Below are 16,963 nucleotides of genomic sequence, written 5' to 3'. Positions count from 1 at the left end.
ATGCTTTAACAATCAAATCTCCATCTATCTCAGCCCATGCTTCTTTTACCCACAAACACAGTAGAGGCAAATCTGGAGCCTTCATATTCCCTCCCTTCGTAAATGATTTCTCTCCTTCCATCATCCAGTCATTCCATTTCTTTCTTATATTGTCTTTAAATGGCTTATTAATGGATACGTCAAGCAAAACAGCTGTTTCTCATTCGGTTGTTTACGGCGAAAAGCCTAGCCTAGTGTCATCTGGTATCTCAAAAAAGTGACTCGCATGATACATAAGATATATGATAAAATCATGTTTTGGGGACGAAAATTTAGGGGTCGCATGATACGCGAGATCGCAGGATACGCGAGTATATACGGTAATTGCCCTTGTACTTTGTCCTCACATATAGCTCCATGTGATTGTAGTAGCTCTTTCAGATCATTCTGTCACTCTGATTTTCCTCTAGAAGGTAAATCAGTACTTTATCCTAATTTCTTATTACTTCCTCATTCTCCAAGCTAATTTGAGGAATGTCCAATTTGGAATCCTCTGGATTGATCTCTTTTCCCTGAGTTATAACCATTAACACATCCTCCTGCTTTCCTACCCTATCAAAATACCTTTTGAGCATATTAACATGACACATTCTGTGTCTTTTCCTTCTATTTGGCATTCTTATCACATAATATACCGCACTCAATTTCCGTCAATTTGGTAAGACTCACTAAATCTTGCTTTTAAAGGGTAACTTTCCTGGTAATAACACTAGTACTTTCTCCCACTAACAAAACTATGAGCTTTTGATTTCTTATATGCTTTTTTTCATCTCCTGCTGTGACACTTTTAAATGCTTTCTAGCCAAATCTCCCTAAAAGTTTGACCCATAGTCCAAAACTAGTCTCCGACCGCTGACCCGCCAATTTCTCCTTAATCAATTTAAGTTATCCTCTTACCTCGGGACCAAAAATCAACTCAAACAGACTGAATTTAGTTGATTTGTTAGGTGCATCCCTAATTGAAAATAGTAACAATGGAATTCCTTTATCCCAGTCCTTTGGATAATGTTGACTATAGGCCCTCAACGTGGTCTTTTAATGTTTGTGCCACTTTTCCAACGCTCCTTGCGATTCTGGATGATGCGCGGTTCATTTAAATTGCTTTACCCTGAAGCTATCCATAGCTTTCCTGAATAATATTGACATAAATTTTGATCCTGCTGATTGGATTTCCCCTGGGAGTTTGTATCTGGAAAAAAAAATGATGAACTCTTCTACAACCCTCTTAGATGTAATATTTCATAATGGAATAGCCTCCAGAAATCTAGTAAACACATTCATTATAGCCAATAAATACTGATTACCACTTTTTGTCTAGGAAGGGGTCCCACACAATCAATTAGGACCCTGGTAAAAGGTTCTTCAAATGCCAGAATGGGTACTAAGCATGCTGGTTTGATTACTGCTTGAGGTTTGATTACTGCTTGAGGTTTTCCTATCACTTGATACATGTGGCATGTACGACAAAAGTCAACATCCTCATGCAGTCTAGGTAATAAAAATATTTTTGTATTTTTGCCTGAGTTTTCCTTACCCCTAAATGCCGCCCCACTGGAACCTCAGGCATTGCCCGGAACACCTCCTTTCTATAACCTACTGGTGATATAACTTGATGAACCTCTGCCGATTTCTCAACTTCCTGAATATGTAATGGTCCCCACTTTCTCATTAATACATCATTTCTAATGTAATAACACTCTGGTATACACTCATTCAATTTCTTTATAGGCTTTATGATTCAACTTTTATCTCTGAATCTTTCAGTTGTAATTCTACCAACCTTCCTGAATTAAAGATACCGCTTCATCCTCTACCTGCTCTCTTTCTCAACAATCTGGTCAAATATTGTTTCTGGTAACTGAACTTCGGCCTCCCTATCTTTACTTCGCGATTTCTCCTCCTCTTGTCTCAAAATGTGGCTTTGTGATCTTGTTACCACACAATCTGGAAACACCCCAGGAAATGTTTCTTGTACCACCTTAGTTGTTCGACTTTCCATCGGCTTTTCAACCACAGTAGGCATTACTGCCACGTATGATCCAGCTATATCATTATTCAGGATAAACTGCACCTGAAAAAGGTAATTTTTCCATTACTCGTACCACCACTTAATCACTTTTCACCAACTCCCTTACCTTACATAATGGAATACTACTCACTTCACCATTAATTCCACATATTATCACCTTTTCTAGCAATACTCCATCTGAACTACATATCTACTTATCTTTCATGATTAAAGATTGCCTTGCTCCTGTATCCCTTAAACTTTTACCATCCTTACATACTCCACCTTGTACACATCAGTAAATCTTACCCTCACAAATAAAGTCTTTTAAAATATCTGACACCTGTTGATCAATCAACCTCTGAACAGGCTGCGCACACCTTTGAGAAAAAATTCTGGAAAATCGCAGCAGGTCTGGCAGCATCTGTAGGGAGAGAAAAGAGCTAATGTTTCGAGTCCAGATGACCCTGGAAAATAGCAAACGTGACACCACTGTTTAAAAAAGGAGGTAAGCAGAAAGCGGGTAATTATAGGCCAGTTAGCTTCACTTCGGTAGTAGAGAAGATGCTGGAATCTATCATCAAGGAAGAAATAGCGAGGCATCTGGATGGAAATTGTCCCATTGGACAGACGCAGCATGGGTTCATAAAGGGCAGGTCGTGCCTAACTAATTTAGTGGAATTTTTTGAGGACATTACCAGTGTGGTGGATAACGGGGAGCCAATGGATGTGGTATATCTGGATTTCCGGAAAGCTTTTGAGAAGGTGCCACACAAAAGGTTGCTGCATAAGGTAAGGATGCATGGCATTAAAGGTAAAGTAGTAGCATAGATCGAAGATTGGTTAATTAATAGAAAGCAAAGAGTGGGGATTAATGGGTGTTTCTCTGGTTGGCAATCAGTAGCTAGGAATAACAACAAAAGGGATTATTATCTAAATGATAAAATCTTAAAACATGCTGCTGTGCAGAGAGACCTGGGTGTGCTAGTAGAGAAGATGCTGGAATCTATCATCAAGGAAGAAATAGCAAAAAGTTGGTTTACAGGTGATTAACAAGGCAAATGGAGTTTTGTCCTTCATTGCTAGAGGGATGGAGCTTAAGACTATGGAGGTTATTCTGCAACTGTATAAGGTGTTAGTGAGACCACACCTGGAATATTGTGTTCAGTTTTGGTCTCTTTACCTGAGAGAGGATGTACTGGCGCTGGAGGATGTGGGGAGGAGATTCACTAGGTTAATCCCAGAGTTGAGGGGATTGGATTACGAGGAGGGGTTGAGTAGACTGGGACTGTACTCATTGGAATTTAGAAGGATGCAGGGGGGACCTTATAGAAGCATATAAAATTATGAAGGGAATAGATAGGATAGATGTGGGGAGGTTGTTTCCACTGGCTGGTGAAAACAGAACCAGGAGGCATAGCCTCAAAATAAGGGGAAGTAGATTTAGGACTGATCTCAGGAGAAACTTCAACACCCAAGGGTTGTGAATCTATGGAATTCCCTGCCTAGTGAAGTAGTTGAGGCTCCTTCATTGAATGTTTTCAAGATAAAGATAGACAGTTTTTTGAAGAATAAAGGATTATGGTGATCAGGTGGGAAAGTGGAGCTGAGTCCACAAAAGATCAGCCATGATCTAATTGAATGGCGGAGCAGGCTCGAAGGGCCAGATGGCCTACTCCTGCTCCTAGTTCTTATATTCTTTGACAAAGCTTTGACAAAGGGTCACCTGGAGTCGAAACATTAGCTCGTTTCTCTCCCTACAGATGCTGCCAGACGTGCTGAGATTTTCCAGCATTTTCCCTTTGGTTTCAGATTCCAGCCTCCGCAGTAATTTGCTTTTATCATTGTACACACCTTTGCACCTCTTCAACTACAACCATGGTTTCCTTTTGTCACATTAATAAACCCCCCTGGCTTATCCTGTTTTAAAAAGTCTGTCTTCCCAGTACTTTTCTTAAACCACCAACACTGCGACTTTGTCTGGCCAACTTTATCACAATCAAAACATCTTCTTATCTCTCTTTCTTATCTCTCATAATTTTGTTTTAATCTGAGGCAAAATCTTTTTACTATCCCCAACCGTACCTCCTTTAGCACAGGGCTAAATCGCTGGCTTTGAAGGCAGACCAAGCAGGCCAGCAGCACGGTTCGATTCCCGTAACAGCCTCCCCGAACAGGCGCCGGAATGTGGTGACTCGGGGCTTTTCACAGTAACTTCATTTGAAGCCTACTCGTGACAATAAGCAATTTCATTTCATTTCCTTTGCCTTGTCATCTGTGAATTTTTCATTACCCCAGTTTATGTACTTCACAGACTGAAAATTAAGTCGAAAACCAAACTTTATTTATGAACAAATTCAAAATCATCTCTGCTGCTTGTCTACAAATCTTTAACCCTTTGCTTTTCCACATGAGTTCTCACTATTGCAGTAAGTGAATCTTTAAATTCTCCAGAATAATAATTTCCCTAAGAGCTTCATACATTCGGTCTATTTTTAATGCTCTTATCCACCTATCAAAACTATTTTGTTTGATTATTTCAAATTCTATGTCTGACCTGGTTCTTTCCTTACATTTATAAACTTCTATCTATGGGCTTCTGGCACTAGTTCAAATGCACTTAAAATGGTTTTCCTCTCCTCCTCATAATCCCGAGGTACCTCTCTACACTTCACTCGCTCTACCTATTAAATATGATTGAACCAACAATACCCACATGGTTTTTGGCCAATTCAATGTTAACTACTTTCTCAAAAGAGATTTTTTAAAAAATGCTTCCACGTTAATCCTCAGCAGTGCTTGAACATTTAAATATATCCCCACTAGGATTTAGACTGGAAAGGGTTATTCATTCCTCTGGACTTTCCTCAACTTCTACCATTAACTCCAACTTTTTAAATTGATATTCTCTATGCCTTTCCAACCTCCTCTCTTTCAGCTCTATTTTCTGAATTTCAAATTCTCTCTCTATATTCTTTTCGCTTTTGCTTATAATTCAAGCAGTCTCATTTCTTTATTGTGTTGCAATTTTTCATTTGTAACTGGATCTTAGTTACTTCTAACAATTCTTCCCACAACACAGGCTGTGTTTCTGGCATTCTTTAAATGCTGAGCGATTGTTTCAATTGTCTCTACCTTCTTCGCCCCCTGCAGATAAATTCAACTTCAACTTGCCTGCCAATTCCAAGGTTTTGTTTTAACTACCTTTTGCAAACCACCCCCCAATTTATTTTTTCGACACCCGGGAAACATTGGGGCGCGATTCTCCGCTCCCCACGCGGCCTGGGAGAATAGCGGGAGAGCCTCCCGCCATTTTTCACGCCCCCCCCCGGCCGGGCAGCTGAGGGGAAAGACGGCACCGCGCATGCGCGGGTTCGTACCGTCTGAGTGATGACATCATGCGCGGGTTGGAGCCGTCCAACCTGCGCATGCACGGCTGACGTCATTAGGCACGTCAGCCGCGCGTCATTCCTGGCGCGTGGCCGAGACCCCCGGGGCCCTGATACTAGCCCCGCCCGGGGGGGGGGAGAGAATCGGGTCCCGGGAGGGGGTGCAAAGGCTGCCGTGAGAGACGGCCTCTTTCATTGCGGAGAATCGCGCCCTTCAAGCCTCTGAAAGAGCCATTTTGCAAATCACTCCCTGTTAAACTTGACAGAGCATCAACACCTGTTAGCAACAGTTCCTCACACTCACTGTCTTTAAATTCAGTAATCCCAACGTAAACAAGGAATTGTATTTTTTATTCCCAGATGAGCCCCCAATTGTAATGGGTCCAGACAAGAACCCCAATTTTGGTTACCATCCCAGATTAGAACCCAACTATTTGCATTTGGTAAAACTGTAATGAAATGTTACTGCACCACAGGAGTGATAACACTGACGAAGAGACAGCTTTTATACAAAAAAAAACTAATTTAAGCATAGAATTAAGCACATTAGTAACAAAGAAATAGCTTTATAGTCAACAGTAACAACATCTCAACTTGCTTCCTGAAATCTGCCTCTACATTCCAATTAACAAACCCAAATGGTAGATCTGTACTTGGTTAAGATATCTATGTATCGCCGAACTCGTATATCACTCGACAGAACATAAAACTGAGCTTTATGCGTGGAGTAAATTGTAGCTTTATTCAGTCAGTTTCAAAATGTCTCTTGATCAGGTCAGTTTGCTAGCAAATACAAAGTTTTTAGAAAGTTTGTATTGCCCAAGAAATACAGATAACTGAGTTGAATTCAATACAGATTACAGTTCTTGATAATTTCTTCAAATCAAAATACACAATACAGAGAAGTTGGAAATACACATAATGGCGGCTTTCAAAGCAAAACACAGAAAATAGTTTCAGAAATGAAGGAAGATGATCTTGGGATGAATTGTTCAAAACCGGCACCCAGCTTTAAGGTAATTGCTATCAACAATGTTCTGTCCCCTTTCTGGCTGTGATTGGGCCATGATAATTATAGTTCATTCAATTCGATTGATATGTCTGTCCATCAAATTTTGATATGGTGGGACTGAGATATTTCGTTCCCACCAAACTTTATTCGTTGTCATGAAAACTGGACTAGGAATGTTGCCCAGATTTTCATACTTACAAATGTGTCCTTGCTTCTGTCTGGTCTGTTTTAATCTGATCATTCTCATGCTATTCAGAAGGTCTCACTGTCATGTTTGAAATGTGTGACCTTAATAAACCATTTTAATTCTGAACCATTTCCAACTTCTCTATTGTGTATTTTGATTTGAATAAATTATCAAGAACTGTAATCTGTATTGAATTGAACTCAGTCATCTATATTGAAATGAAATTTGCTTATTGTTACAAGTAGGCTTCAAATGAAGTTACTGTGAAAAGCTCCTAGTCGCCACATTCCGGCGCCTGTTCGGGAAGGCTGGAACGGGAATTGAACCGTGCTGCTGGCCTGCCTTGGTCTGCTTGCAAAGCCAGCGATTTAGCCGTGTGCTGAACCAGCCCCTATTTGCTTGGACTATTTGCATTTGGTAAAACTGTAATGAAATGTTACTGCACCACAGGAGTGATAACACTGACCAAGAGACAGCTATTATACTAAAACAAACTTCAACTTGAACATAGAATTAAGCACATTAGCAATAAAGAAATCACTTTATAGTTAACAGTAACAACATCTCAACTTGCTTCCTAAAACCTGCCTCTACATTCCAATTAAACAAACCCATATATTTCAAATATCTTGTATATAACGTTAACAACCATATCTTTGTGCAGAGTCCATGGTGAACAAAACATTTTTTTAGGACCAAGTGAAAACCTGCTCAGCTTAGAGTCCTGGAAGCAATTCCTTTGTCCAGACAGACCTGTCCCCTCCCGTTTGCCACATCATATGCACTCAGTACACAGCATTCTTTTGTCTCTTTTTACAAGATGGGCCTTGATTTGGTTAGCCAGGTTCGAGCTGGTACAACATTACATTTGATTGCTATCTGTAAATAGGTAAAATGGCTTTTAACGTACTAGCAAAAAACTGCCCCTGCAAAAATCACTGATTACTTCACTTTTAATCACAGCTCCAGCAGACACGCTGTCTGTAAGCATTTTAACCTAGGCTTCAATCACATTACTTCAAAAATATAAACTATAAAATATGACCATTTCTTATATTCATTACATTATACTTTGATATGAAGGAAGGGCTAAGCAAAATAGCTAAGCATTGGACCAATTGCAGTTGCAGAAATGTTAAATTTTAAAACTCATTTATTCCTTCAAGTAATTTTAATTGACTTTGTACTATCCTTAGGTGCTACAGGTGGCCTCTGTGAATGAACAGGGTGATGAGATGTTAGAAGAACTACAGCGGGAGGAAGGTTGGTGTAGAGTATTAGTGGCTTATATTTTCTTAAGAATTATTAAGGATTAGAAGAATTAAGGTTTCAAGGTAAAGGAAATTTCCTAAGATACTTTTTTACAGATATATGATAATGAGCAACAGATCACATCAGTTAACTTTATTTTTCGTTTGCAATTTAATAAAAATGTAGCTAAAAATTTGCACTTTTATTTTGAATTGCTATGTAGAAATCTACTGTGAAATATCCTCTTTTGAATGGAATTTTTAGGTCAAGCTTCAACTTATTTCCCCAGGTTCGAATTCAGTGATTTCTGCACTAGACCCTGAGCTCCGTGCAATAAAGGTGAATGATGAACAAGATCCTGTGGAACTGCCACAGAAATCTCCAATAGAATTAATAAGTAAGGATGAGTCAAACGAGAAAGCACTTTCACCCCGCTCCACCCTCCAAAGGTAAGGATTGTTGCACTGAAAAAAGATAATTGTTTGATCTTTATCAATGTTTTTATTTTTATCATCACAACAGTAAGTTCCACTTGCCTGGAAATTAGGGAAGTACTTTGTGAAATGAATCTCTGTAGTTTTGGTTTCATATTTAGGAATGGATTCTGGGCAATATTTTTTTTTTTTTAAAGCAATAAATTCGGGATATCCACAACTGTTTAGTCAGTATATTTTTTGGGGTATTCTAAAAGACATAAAGGTGGACAAGTCCCCAGGATTGGATGGGATCTATCCCAGGTTACTCAGGGAAGCGAGGGTCGAAATAGCTGGGGCCTTAACAGATATCTTTGCAGCATCCTTGAGCACGGGTGAGGTCCCGGAGGACTGGAGAATTGCTAATGTTGTCCCTTTGTTTATGAAGGGTAGCAGGGAAAATCCAGGGAATTATAGACCTGTGAGCTTGATGTCAGTGGGAGGCAAACTGTTGGAGAAGATACTGAGGGATAGGATCTATTCTCATCTGGAAGAAAATAGACTTATCAGTGATAGGCAGCATGGTTTTGTGCAGAGAAGGTCATGTCTTATAAACCTAATAGAATTCTTTGAGGAAGTGACAAAGTTAATTGATGAGGGAAGGGCTGTAGATGTCATATACATGGACTTTAGTAAGGCGTTTGATAAGGTTTCCCATGGCAGGTTGATGGAAAAAGTGAAGTCTTATGAGGTTCAGGGTGTACTAGCTAGATGGATAAAGAACTGGCTGGGTAACAGGAGACAGAGTGTAGTGGTGGAAGGGAGTGTCTCAAAATGGAGAAGGGTGACTAGTGGTGTTCCACAGGGATCCGTGCTCGGACCACTGTTGTTTGTGATTTACATAAATGACCAGGAGGAAGGTATAGGTGGTCTGATTAGCAAGTTTGCAGATGATACTAAGATTGGTGGAGTTGCAGATAGCGAGGAGGACTGTCCGAGAATACAACAAAATATAGATAGATTGCAGAGTTGGGCAGAGAAATGGCAGATGGAGTTCAATCCAGGCAAATGCGAGGTGATGCATTTTGGAAGATCAAATTCAAGAGCGGACTATATGGTCAATGGAAGGGTCCTGGAGAAAATTTATGTCCAGAGAGATCTGGGAGTTCAGGTCCATTGTACCCTGAAGGTGGCAACGCAGGTTGATAGAGTGGTCAAGAAGTCATACAGCATGCTTGCCTTCATTGGATGGGGTATTGAGTACAAGAGTCGGCAGGTCATGTTACAGTTGTATAGGACTTTGGTTAGGCCACATTTGGAATACTGCGTGCAGTTCTGGTTGCCACATTACCAGAAGGATGTGGATGCTTTGGAGAGGGTGCAGAGGAGGTTCACCAGTATGTTGCCTGGAATGGAGGGTGCTAGCTATGAAGAAAGGTTGAGTAGATTAGGATTGTTTTCGTTGGAAAGACGGAGGTTTAGGGGGGACCTGATTGAGGTCTACAAAATTATGAGAGGTATGGACAGGGTGGATAGCAACAAGCTTTTTCCAAGAGTGGGGGTGTCAGTTACAAGGGGTCACGATTTCAAGGTGAGAGGGGGATAGTTTAAGGGAGATGTGCGTGGAAAGTTTTTTACGCAGAGAGTGGTGGGTGCCTGGAATGCTTTACCAGCGGAGGTGGTAGAGGCGGGCACGATAGCATCATTTAAGAGGCATCTAGACAGGTATATGAATGGGCGGGAACAGAGGGAAGTAGACCTTGGGAAATAGGAGGCAAGTTTTAGATAAAGGATCTGGATTGGCGCAGGCTGGGAGGGCCGAAGGGCCTGTTCCTGTGCTGTGATTTTCTTTGTTCTATATTACAGAATAATAAAGATTTCAACTAGAATTTTTCATTTTGGTCAGCCAAACGGTGACATTTCTTGTAGATAGTTGGCAGTGAGTCAAAACTTTCACTCTTAGTTTGGGGTATTTCCTTATCTTAACAAATGTCTTGACAACCTAAGCATAAAATCATGCTCCTGTATGATCAACATTATTTTCCTTGATTTGAGGTGTTATAAGAAGCATTTCCTGGGTGTTTCCAAATTGTGTGGTAACAAGATCACAAAGCCGCAGGTTGAGACAAGAGGAGGAGAAATCAAGGAGTAAAGGTAGGGAGGCTGAGGTTCAGTTACCAGAAACAATATTTGACCAGATTGTTGAGAAAGAAGAAGAGCAGGTGGAGGATGAAGCTGATATCTTTAGTTCAGGAAAGTTGGTAGAATTACAACCAAAAGATTCCGAGATAAAGCAGTTGTATCAGAAAGCCTATACAGAAATAGAATCAGTGTACACCTGAGTGTTATTACATTAGAAATAATGTATTAATGAGAAAGTGAGGACCGTTACATATTCAGGCAATTGAGAAATCGGCAGAGGTTCATCCAAGTTATATCACCACTGGGTTATGGAAAGGATGTGTTGCTGGCAATGACTGAGGTTCCAGTGGGGCGGCATTCAGGAGTAAAGAAAACTCGGGTAAAAATACTTTTTATTGCCTAGACTGCATGAGGATGTTGATTTTTGTCATACATGTCACATGTATCCAGTGACAGAAAGACTTCAAGCAGTAATCAACGTCAAGCAGTAATCAAACCGGTTACAATTTAGGACCAGACCAACCTATTGCAGAGAGCCCTCTACAATATTCCCAAAGTGGTTAAATAATACTTTGCAAAATGTATTTCTATAAGGTAAAAATGGAAAATTGCAGGCAGATTTTAAAGAAAAGGAAATCTTCTATTTTAAGACTGGGAAAATAAAGACTGGACTGTGTGTCCATAATTTATGACATCCTCACATTTTCCTTTTCAAGCTTGTTACTTTGACTGGGATAGGTTCCTCAGGTGGTGGGTGCTGTTTGTTGTCTCGCCACTCTTCATCTCTGACCCTAAACAGGATAACCAGAACCTCTATGACCATCTGCGGAGCCTGATCCTGTCTTCATCAGGTTCTGCACATGTAGGTTTTTGAAAAGGAGTTGCTGGATAGGTATCAGGAATGTGAACCCTGCTTGATTTTGTTAATTGTTTCTCCTTTCCCAAATTCAAGGCCCCTGATGTCAGTTGTAGTGTCCCTTTTGTTGCCCCTGCAGAGATAAGCTTAGACGTGTTATCAGAGTGGGAATATTCCTGACATTTTTGACTCATTGCCATACTGAACAATAGCCTTACCAAATAAACTACTGTGGAATCGGGTGTAGAATTTCTAAGCACCCCTTGTTCCTTTGCTCAAAATATAACCAGGAAATGTTTTTTAAATTTTGCTTTTCAAGCTAAATATTGGTGTTCTATATTAAGACTGACAGTATGTGATCATCAACAGTTTTTATTTTTCTCTGTAGTGTTATCAGTGGTGTTGGGGAAATAGATCTGGAGAAGGAGACTCAGAAATTGTCCCACCCTGAACTCTGCCCCTGTCCTGAAAAAACAGAAGGACCATATCCAGACTGCCCTTACTTACTGCTCGATGTACGAGACCGTGATGCCTATGATCAATGTCACATTATTGGAGGTAAAGCATAAAGATGTTATTAATTTAATCATAAGTGTAATTTATGAGAATGGGGTTTAAATGGTCATATATTTGATTAAGGGTGTAGTGACTATTGTAGCTAATGACCGATACAGCTTCCTACGGTAAGTTGACAGTATAGGGCAAGTTCTTGTCTTCATTGCATGGGTGATAATCTGGTTCTGTGGATTGCCCAACTGTTATAGAATCTGCCTGATTTTTTTTTTCTTATTCCAATGACCTAATTGGAACAGGTTTTATATTGACAGGCATTCTACTCTGCCCGCTTATTACCCATGTAGTAAAGGTGAAAATCTACTCCAATGTTTTTACGGATTATTCTGTAGAATCAACTCTTACTAAATCATAAATCACTTCCTTTATTTATTTCTTACAATTTTTTCTCCTCATGTTCTGACCAAAATACTAAAGAACAAGGTGTTCACATTATTTAGGGAAAACTGCTTCACCACTATATTGTCCTTTCCTCTGAACTGATATGAAAAACAGCCTGCGGTATGATCTGGATCTAACAAATCTGCGGTCCTAGCACAAGAGCTTTGTGTCTCATCAGTACATAGGGAACTCTGTATGATGGCCTGTACACCACATAGGACTAGTAGATCAAAGTCCAGTGGGGTGTGCTGGCCTTTATGCTCAAATTCCCAATACATGCTCCCAGCTTGTGAACCTCTGCATCAGAGAGCAAATTCATAATCCCTATAAAACCTCTTGCAATAACATCAATGATCTTTAGTTATTAAGCATGTGTATTTCTTAAACAAATAGAAGATATTAAACACCAGTAGTTCTTAGCATTCATTAAACATTATTTAAAAATATATTAATATCATATTTATATAGCACTTTATAATTAAATTGCTGAATAATGTAAGGATATTCTCAGTCAGCAGTGCTCTCTGAATGGAAAGTCACTGTATGAATTGCTGGAGAAACTAGCCTGAGGATGTTTTTTCTCTTTTAAGCACTGCTCAGATTCAGTTCTTTGCTGACTCTGAATTTGTACTGAATACTGTCTCCATTCATGGCAGTGTTCACTGTGAAGTCAATCAATATTGTTCAATGATTAGTTGCAATGAGCTTTGAATGACCTTTGAGTCAATTGAGTAAGTGTAACCGATAGTGATACCGGGGAGGCCTCAGGGGAAGACAATACAGTTCCAAAATCTAGTAGCAGGACGGAGTGTAAAGAAATAGTCAGAACCCAACTTCTGGAACTGCAGCGAATCGCAAAACTACGAGTATACTGGCTAAACCAAAAGGGAAAAATAATAAACAAGCAAATAAAGCATCAGTGCTGAGGGACAGTTTAGGTGGTATAGCCCAATTAAAAGTTATTATATACTAATGCACGGAGCGTAAGGAATAAACTAGGTGAGCTGCAGGCATTAATTCAAATTGAAGATTATGGTGTAGTGGCTATTATGGAGACATGGTGCTGGATGGCGGGGACTAGGAACTAAATATACCTGGTTATAAAGTTACATAAGGGTCATGGATGATGGCAGAGGAGATGGAGTAGCCTTATGATTAGAAAGCCTTTCGCTTCAATGGTGAGGGAGGATATAATGAGGGGAAAGCAACCAGTGGAGACCATATGGATGGAACTGAGGAACAAAAAAGTGTCTACAACTATAATGGATTGTGTATCAATCCACTGACAGCAGTTCTGAGGTATTAGGTTGTGTAGCAACAACAGAGTAGTATTACTGAGGGATTTTAACTTACACATAGATTGGGAGAGGCAGTCAAGCACCTGTCAGAAAGATAGTGAATTTCTGGAATGTGTCCGAGATAGATAGTTTCCTGCAGTAAAATATTCTAGATGCAACGAGGGATTGAGTTATGAGTAGTGAGCCAAATTTAACTAGTAGCCTAACTGTACATGAACATTAATCAAATAGTGATCACAACATGACTGAATTCAGTGTAGCGTTTGAAAGTGAAAAACATGCGGCGCGATTCTCCGCCCCCCACGCAGGTTGGGAGAATAGCGGGAGGGCCTCCCGACATTTTTTGCGCCCTCCCGCAATTCTCCCCCTCACCCGACCCACGACACAAATCTCCGCTCGCTGTTTTTTACGGCGAGCGGCGATTCTCCGCGGCCGATGGGCCGAGCGGCCGGGCCTTTACGCCTGTTTTTTCATGGCAGCAAACACACCTGCTTGCTGCCGTTGTAAAAATGGCCGCTGGATGCCCGTTTGGGGCATCCAGAGGCCCGTTTGGGGCGGGAGCACCACCGTTGTGCTCGGGAGGGGACAGGCCCGCGATCGGTGCCCACCAAAAAGGACGCACTATTTCCCCTCCGCCGCCCGACAAGATCAAGCCGCCACATCATCTTGTCGGGCGGCGGTGGAGAAATGCGGAACCGCGTCAGTGGCGTGATGACGTCATGCGCGGGTTGGAGCCGACGGTCGTTAAGGCCGCGACGCCGTGATTCCCGGGGTCCCGCTCCTAGCCCCGATTGGGGGGGGAGAATCGGGTCCCAGGAACGGGCGTGAAGGCTGCCGTGAAACACGGCCAGTTTCACGGCAGATTTACGACTCTCTGCATTTGCAGAGAATCTCACCCCGATTCAGATACTAGAATTTTAGACTTGGTAAGGCTGACTTTACCGGAATGAGACAGAGACTGGAGATGGTAAACTGGGAAGAACTGTCAATGGGTCAAATGACTGAAGATCAGTGGGGAATATTTCAAGAAACATTTAACGAGATACAGAGCGAATATATACCCCTGAGAGAAAAGGCTCCACTTCACAACACAAACTGCCATGGACAACTAAAGAGGTTAGGGGGCAGCATAAAACTAAAAGAAAGGGCTTACAAAAATGCAAAATATGCAAAACCGGATAAATGGAATAGATACAAAGATCAGCAAAGGGTCACAAAGCAGCGTATCAGAGCTACTAAAAGGAATTATGAAAGAAAACTTGCAAGGGACATCAAAGTGTCGAGAATATTGGACTGAAATCCCAATATTTTTGTTTATTTTGTAAGACTGTGCAGAAAGAAGGATCCGCTCCAGGAGTGATTGCATGAAAAAATAGGGATTTGATATTTTTTATGAGTTTATTATGGATACAATATTAAACTTTTTAACTTCACACCCAAAAAGAACAGCTTACAACTACCCCTTAAAAATTACTACTCAATTCTCCATTATACAACAAGAAACATATACAGCTCTCAATCCATCTTAAAATCAGCATCGCACAGAGCAATATGTGGTTCACAAAACAGATTTTTGGCTTCTATTAAAATCCCTTCAGACTCTGGCTGAATATCTTCAAATAGATTTTTCAACTGGGTTGTTTCAGCCTCTTCCTTCTCTTCAGACAAGGCTGCTCTGCTTTAACTATTATTACTCCTTTTTAACCTAAAACCTACCCTACTGGGAGAGAAAACTGTCTTATGGTCAAAACAAGGGTTTCCAGAACAGACTTCAACTCTTCTCCAAATTTCTCAAAAACCCTCTCTATGAATCTGTTGGTTCCACCCAGCAATTACATCATCATCTCGCCAAGCCGAAAAACAAATTAACTTTCCAGACTGAAAGCATATTATAATAAATAATAATTTATTATAATAATCTTTATTGTCAAACTCCCCAGGGACTCACCCCCCCCCCCCCCCCCCTTCCGTAAAACCACAATTTGTTAGCATAGACCGAAAAACACATTCCTCTGGTGAACTTTACCTCTGGCTCCTAAAACCTCCCAGACTCTGCAAAACAGAATTCTTTAAAAAAAATATGAGCATTGCAGTCTATTGCACTATAACCACAGTTTTTTAACCCTTAAATTGCCCAATTCGTATAATCCAATATTCCTAAAGTCCTCCATTCGTCACAATAATCAGGGGTGGGTAACTGAACATCTCAAAGGTTTGGTCGCTCAGGGAGACCCAGTATGGATTTGTGAAGGGAAGGCCGTGCCTGATTAATCTGCTGTGGACCGGTTGCAGGGATAGGCAAACTTCTAGAGGATTGTAGTACAAAGACACAGGAAATATGCTGCAGCTATACAGAACGATGGTTAGACCCCAGTTGGAGTACTGTGAGCAGTTCTGGGCACCACACCTTAGAAGGATATTTTGGCCTGGGAGGGAGTGCAACATAGGTTTACAAAATGATAACTGGACTACAGGGATCTAGTTATGAGGAGAGATTGCACAAATCAGGCCTGTTTTCGTTAGAATATAGAAGGTTAAGCGGTGATCTGATCGAAGTATTCAAGATATAAACAGGGATAATCAGAGTAGATAAAGATAAACTATTTCCACTGGTTGGAGATTCTAAAACGAGGGGGCACTGTCTAAAGGTTAGGGTTAGACCGTTCAGGACCGTTCAGAAAGCACTTCTTCACTCAATGGATAGTAGAGGTTTGGAACTATCTCAAACAAACAGTAGTTGAAACTAGAACAGTTGTTAATTTTAAATCTGAGCTAGATAAATTTTTGTTAAGCAAATATCTTGAGGGATATAGGTCAAAGGCAGGGATATGGGGCGGATTCTCCGACCCCGCGCCGGGTCGGAGAATCGCTGGGGGCCGCGGGAATCGCGCCATGTCGCCCCGATGCGAAGAATCGTGTCCCGGCAGAGTGGAGAATCGGCACCATTGGGGCCGGCGTGATCGGCACGGTTAGGGCCCCCCCCCCGCGATTCTCTGGCCCAAATGGTCCGAGCGGCTATAAAAAAAAAAAAGCCCAAGTCCCACCGGCGCCGTTCTAACATGCTCTGAGCCGGCGGGACCTCGGCATTGAAGGGTCCGGGGGCAGCCTGGTTTGGGGGGGGAGGGGGGGGCTGGCCCGCGATCGGGACCCACCGATCGGCTCTGTCTCTCAGCCTCCTTTCTTCCGCGCTGGCGCCTGTACTCCTTCGCCTTTTGGGTCGGGGCCGGCGCGGACAAGGGAGACACCGCACATGCGCAGAAATCACGCCGGTGGGACTGCGCATGCGCGCATCCCCCACCGCCCATTCCACTGCCGGACCAGCAGCTGGAGTGGCATGAACTGCTCCAGCGCCCTGCTGGCCCCCTGTAGGGGCCAGAATTGCTGTTCCTGGGGCCATGTTGACGCCGTCAAGAA

General features: G+C 41.5%; 1 protein-coding gene across 1 annotated transcript in view; it reads left to right on the top strand.

Annotated features, from left to right (window-relative positions):
* Window positions 1-16,963, top strand: part of cep41 (centrosomal protein 41) — a 46,193-nt gene that overhangs the window by 19,107 nt on the left and 10,123 nt on the right. The window contains exons 5-7 of the mRNA XM_038811792.1: window positions 7,832-7,898; window positions 8,176-8,335; window positions 11,686-11,855. Coding sequence (XP_038667720.1) covers window positions 7,832-7,898; window positions 8,176-8,335; window positions 11,686-11,855 — 397 coding nt within the window. The remainder of the gene's footprint in view (window positions 1-7,831; window positions 7,899-8,175; window positions 8,336-11,685; window positions 11,856-16,963) is intronic.

The sequence above is a fragment of the Scyliorhinus canicula genome, chromosome 11, assembly GCF_902713615.1.
Source record: "Scyliorhinus canicula chromosome 11, sScyCan1.1, whole genome shotgun sequence".
In the NCBI taxonomy this organism is placed as follows: Eukaryota; Metazoa; Chordata; class Chondrichthyes; order Carcharhiniformes; family Scyliorhinidae; genus Scyliorhinus; species Scyliorhinus canicula.
The sequence above is the reverse complement of the archived record's forward strand: the minus strand, read 5'-3'. Positions and strand labels throughout refer to the sequence as shown.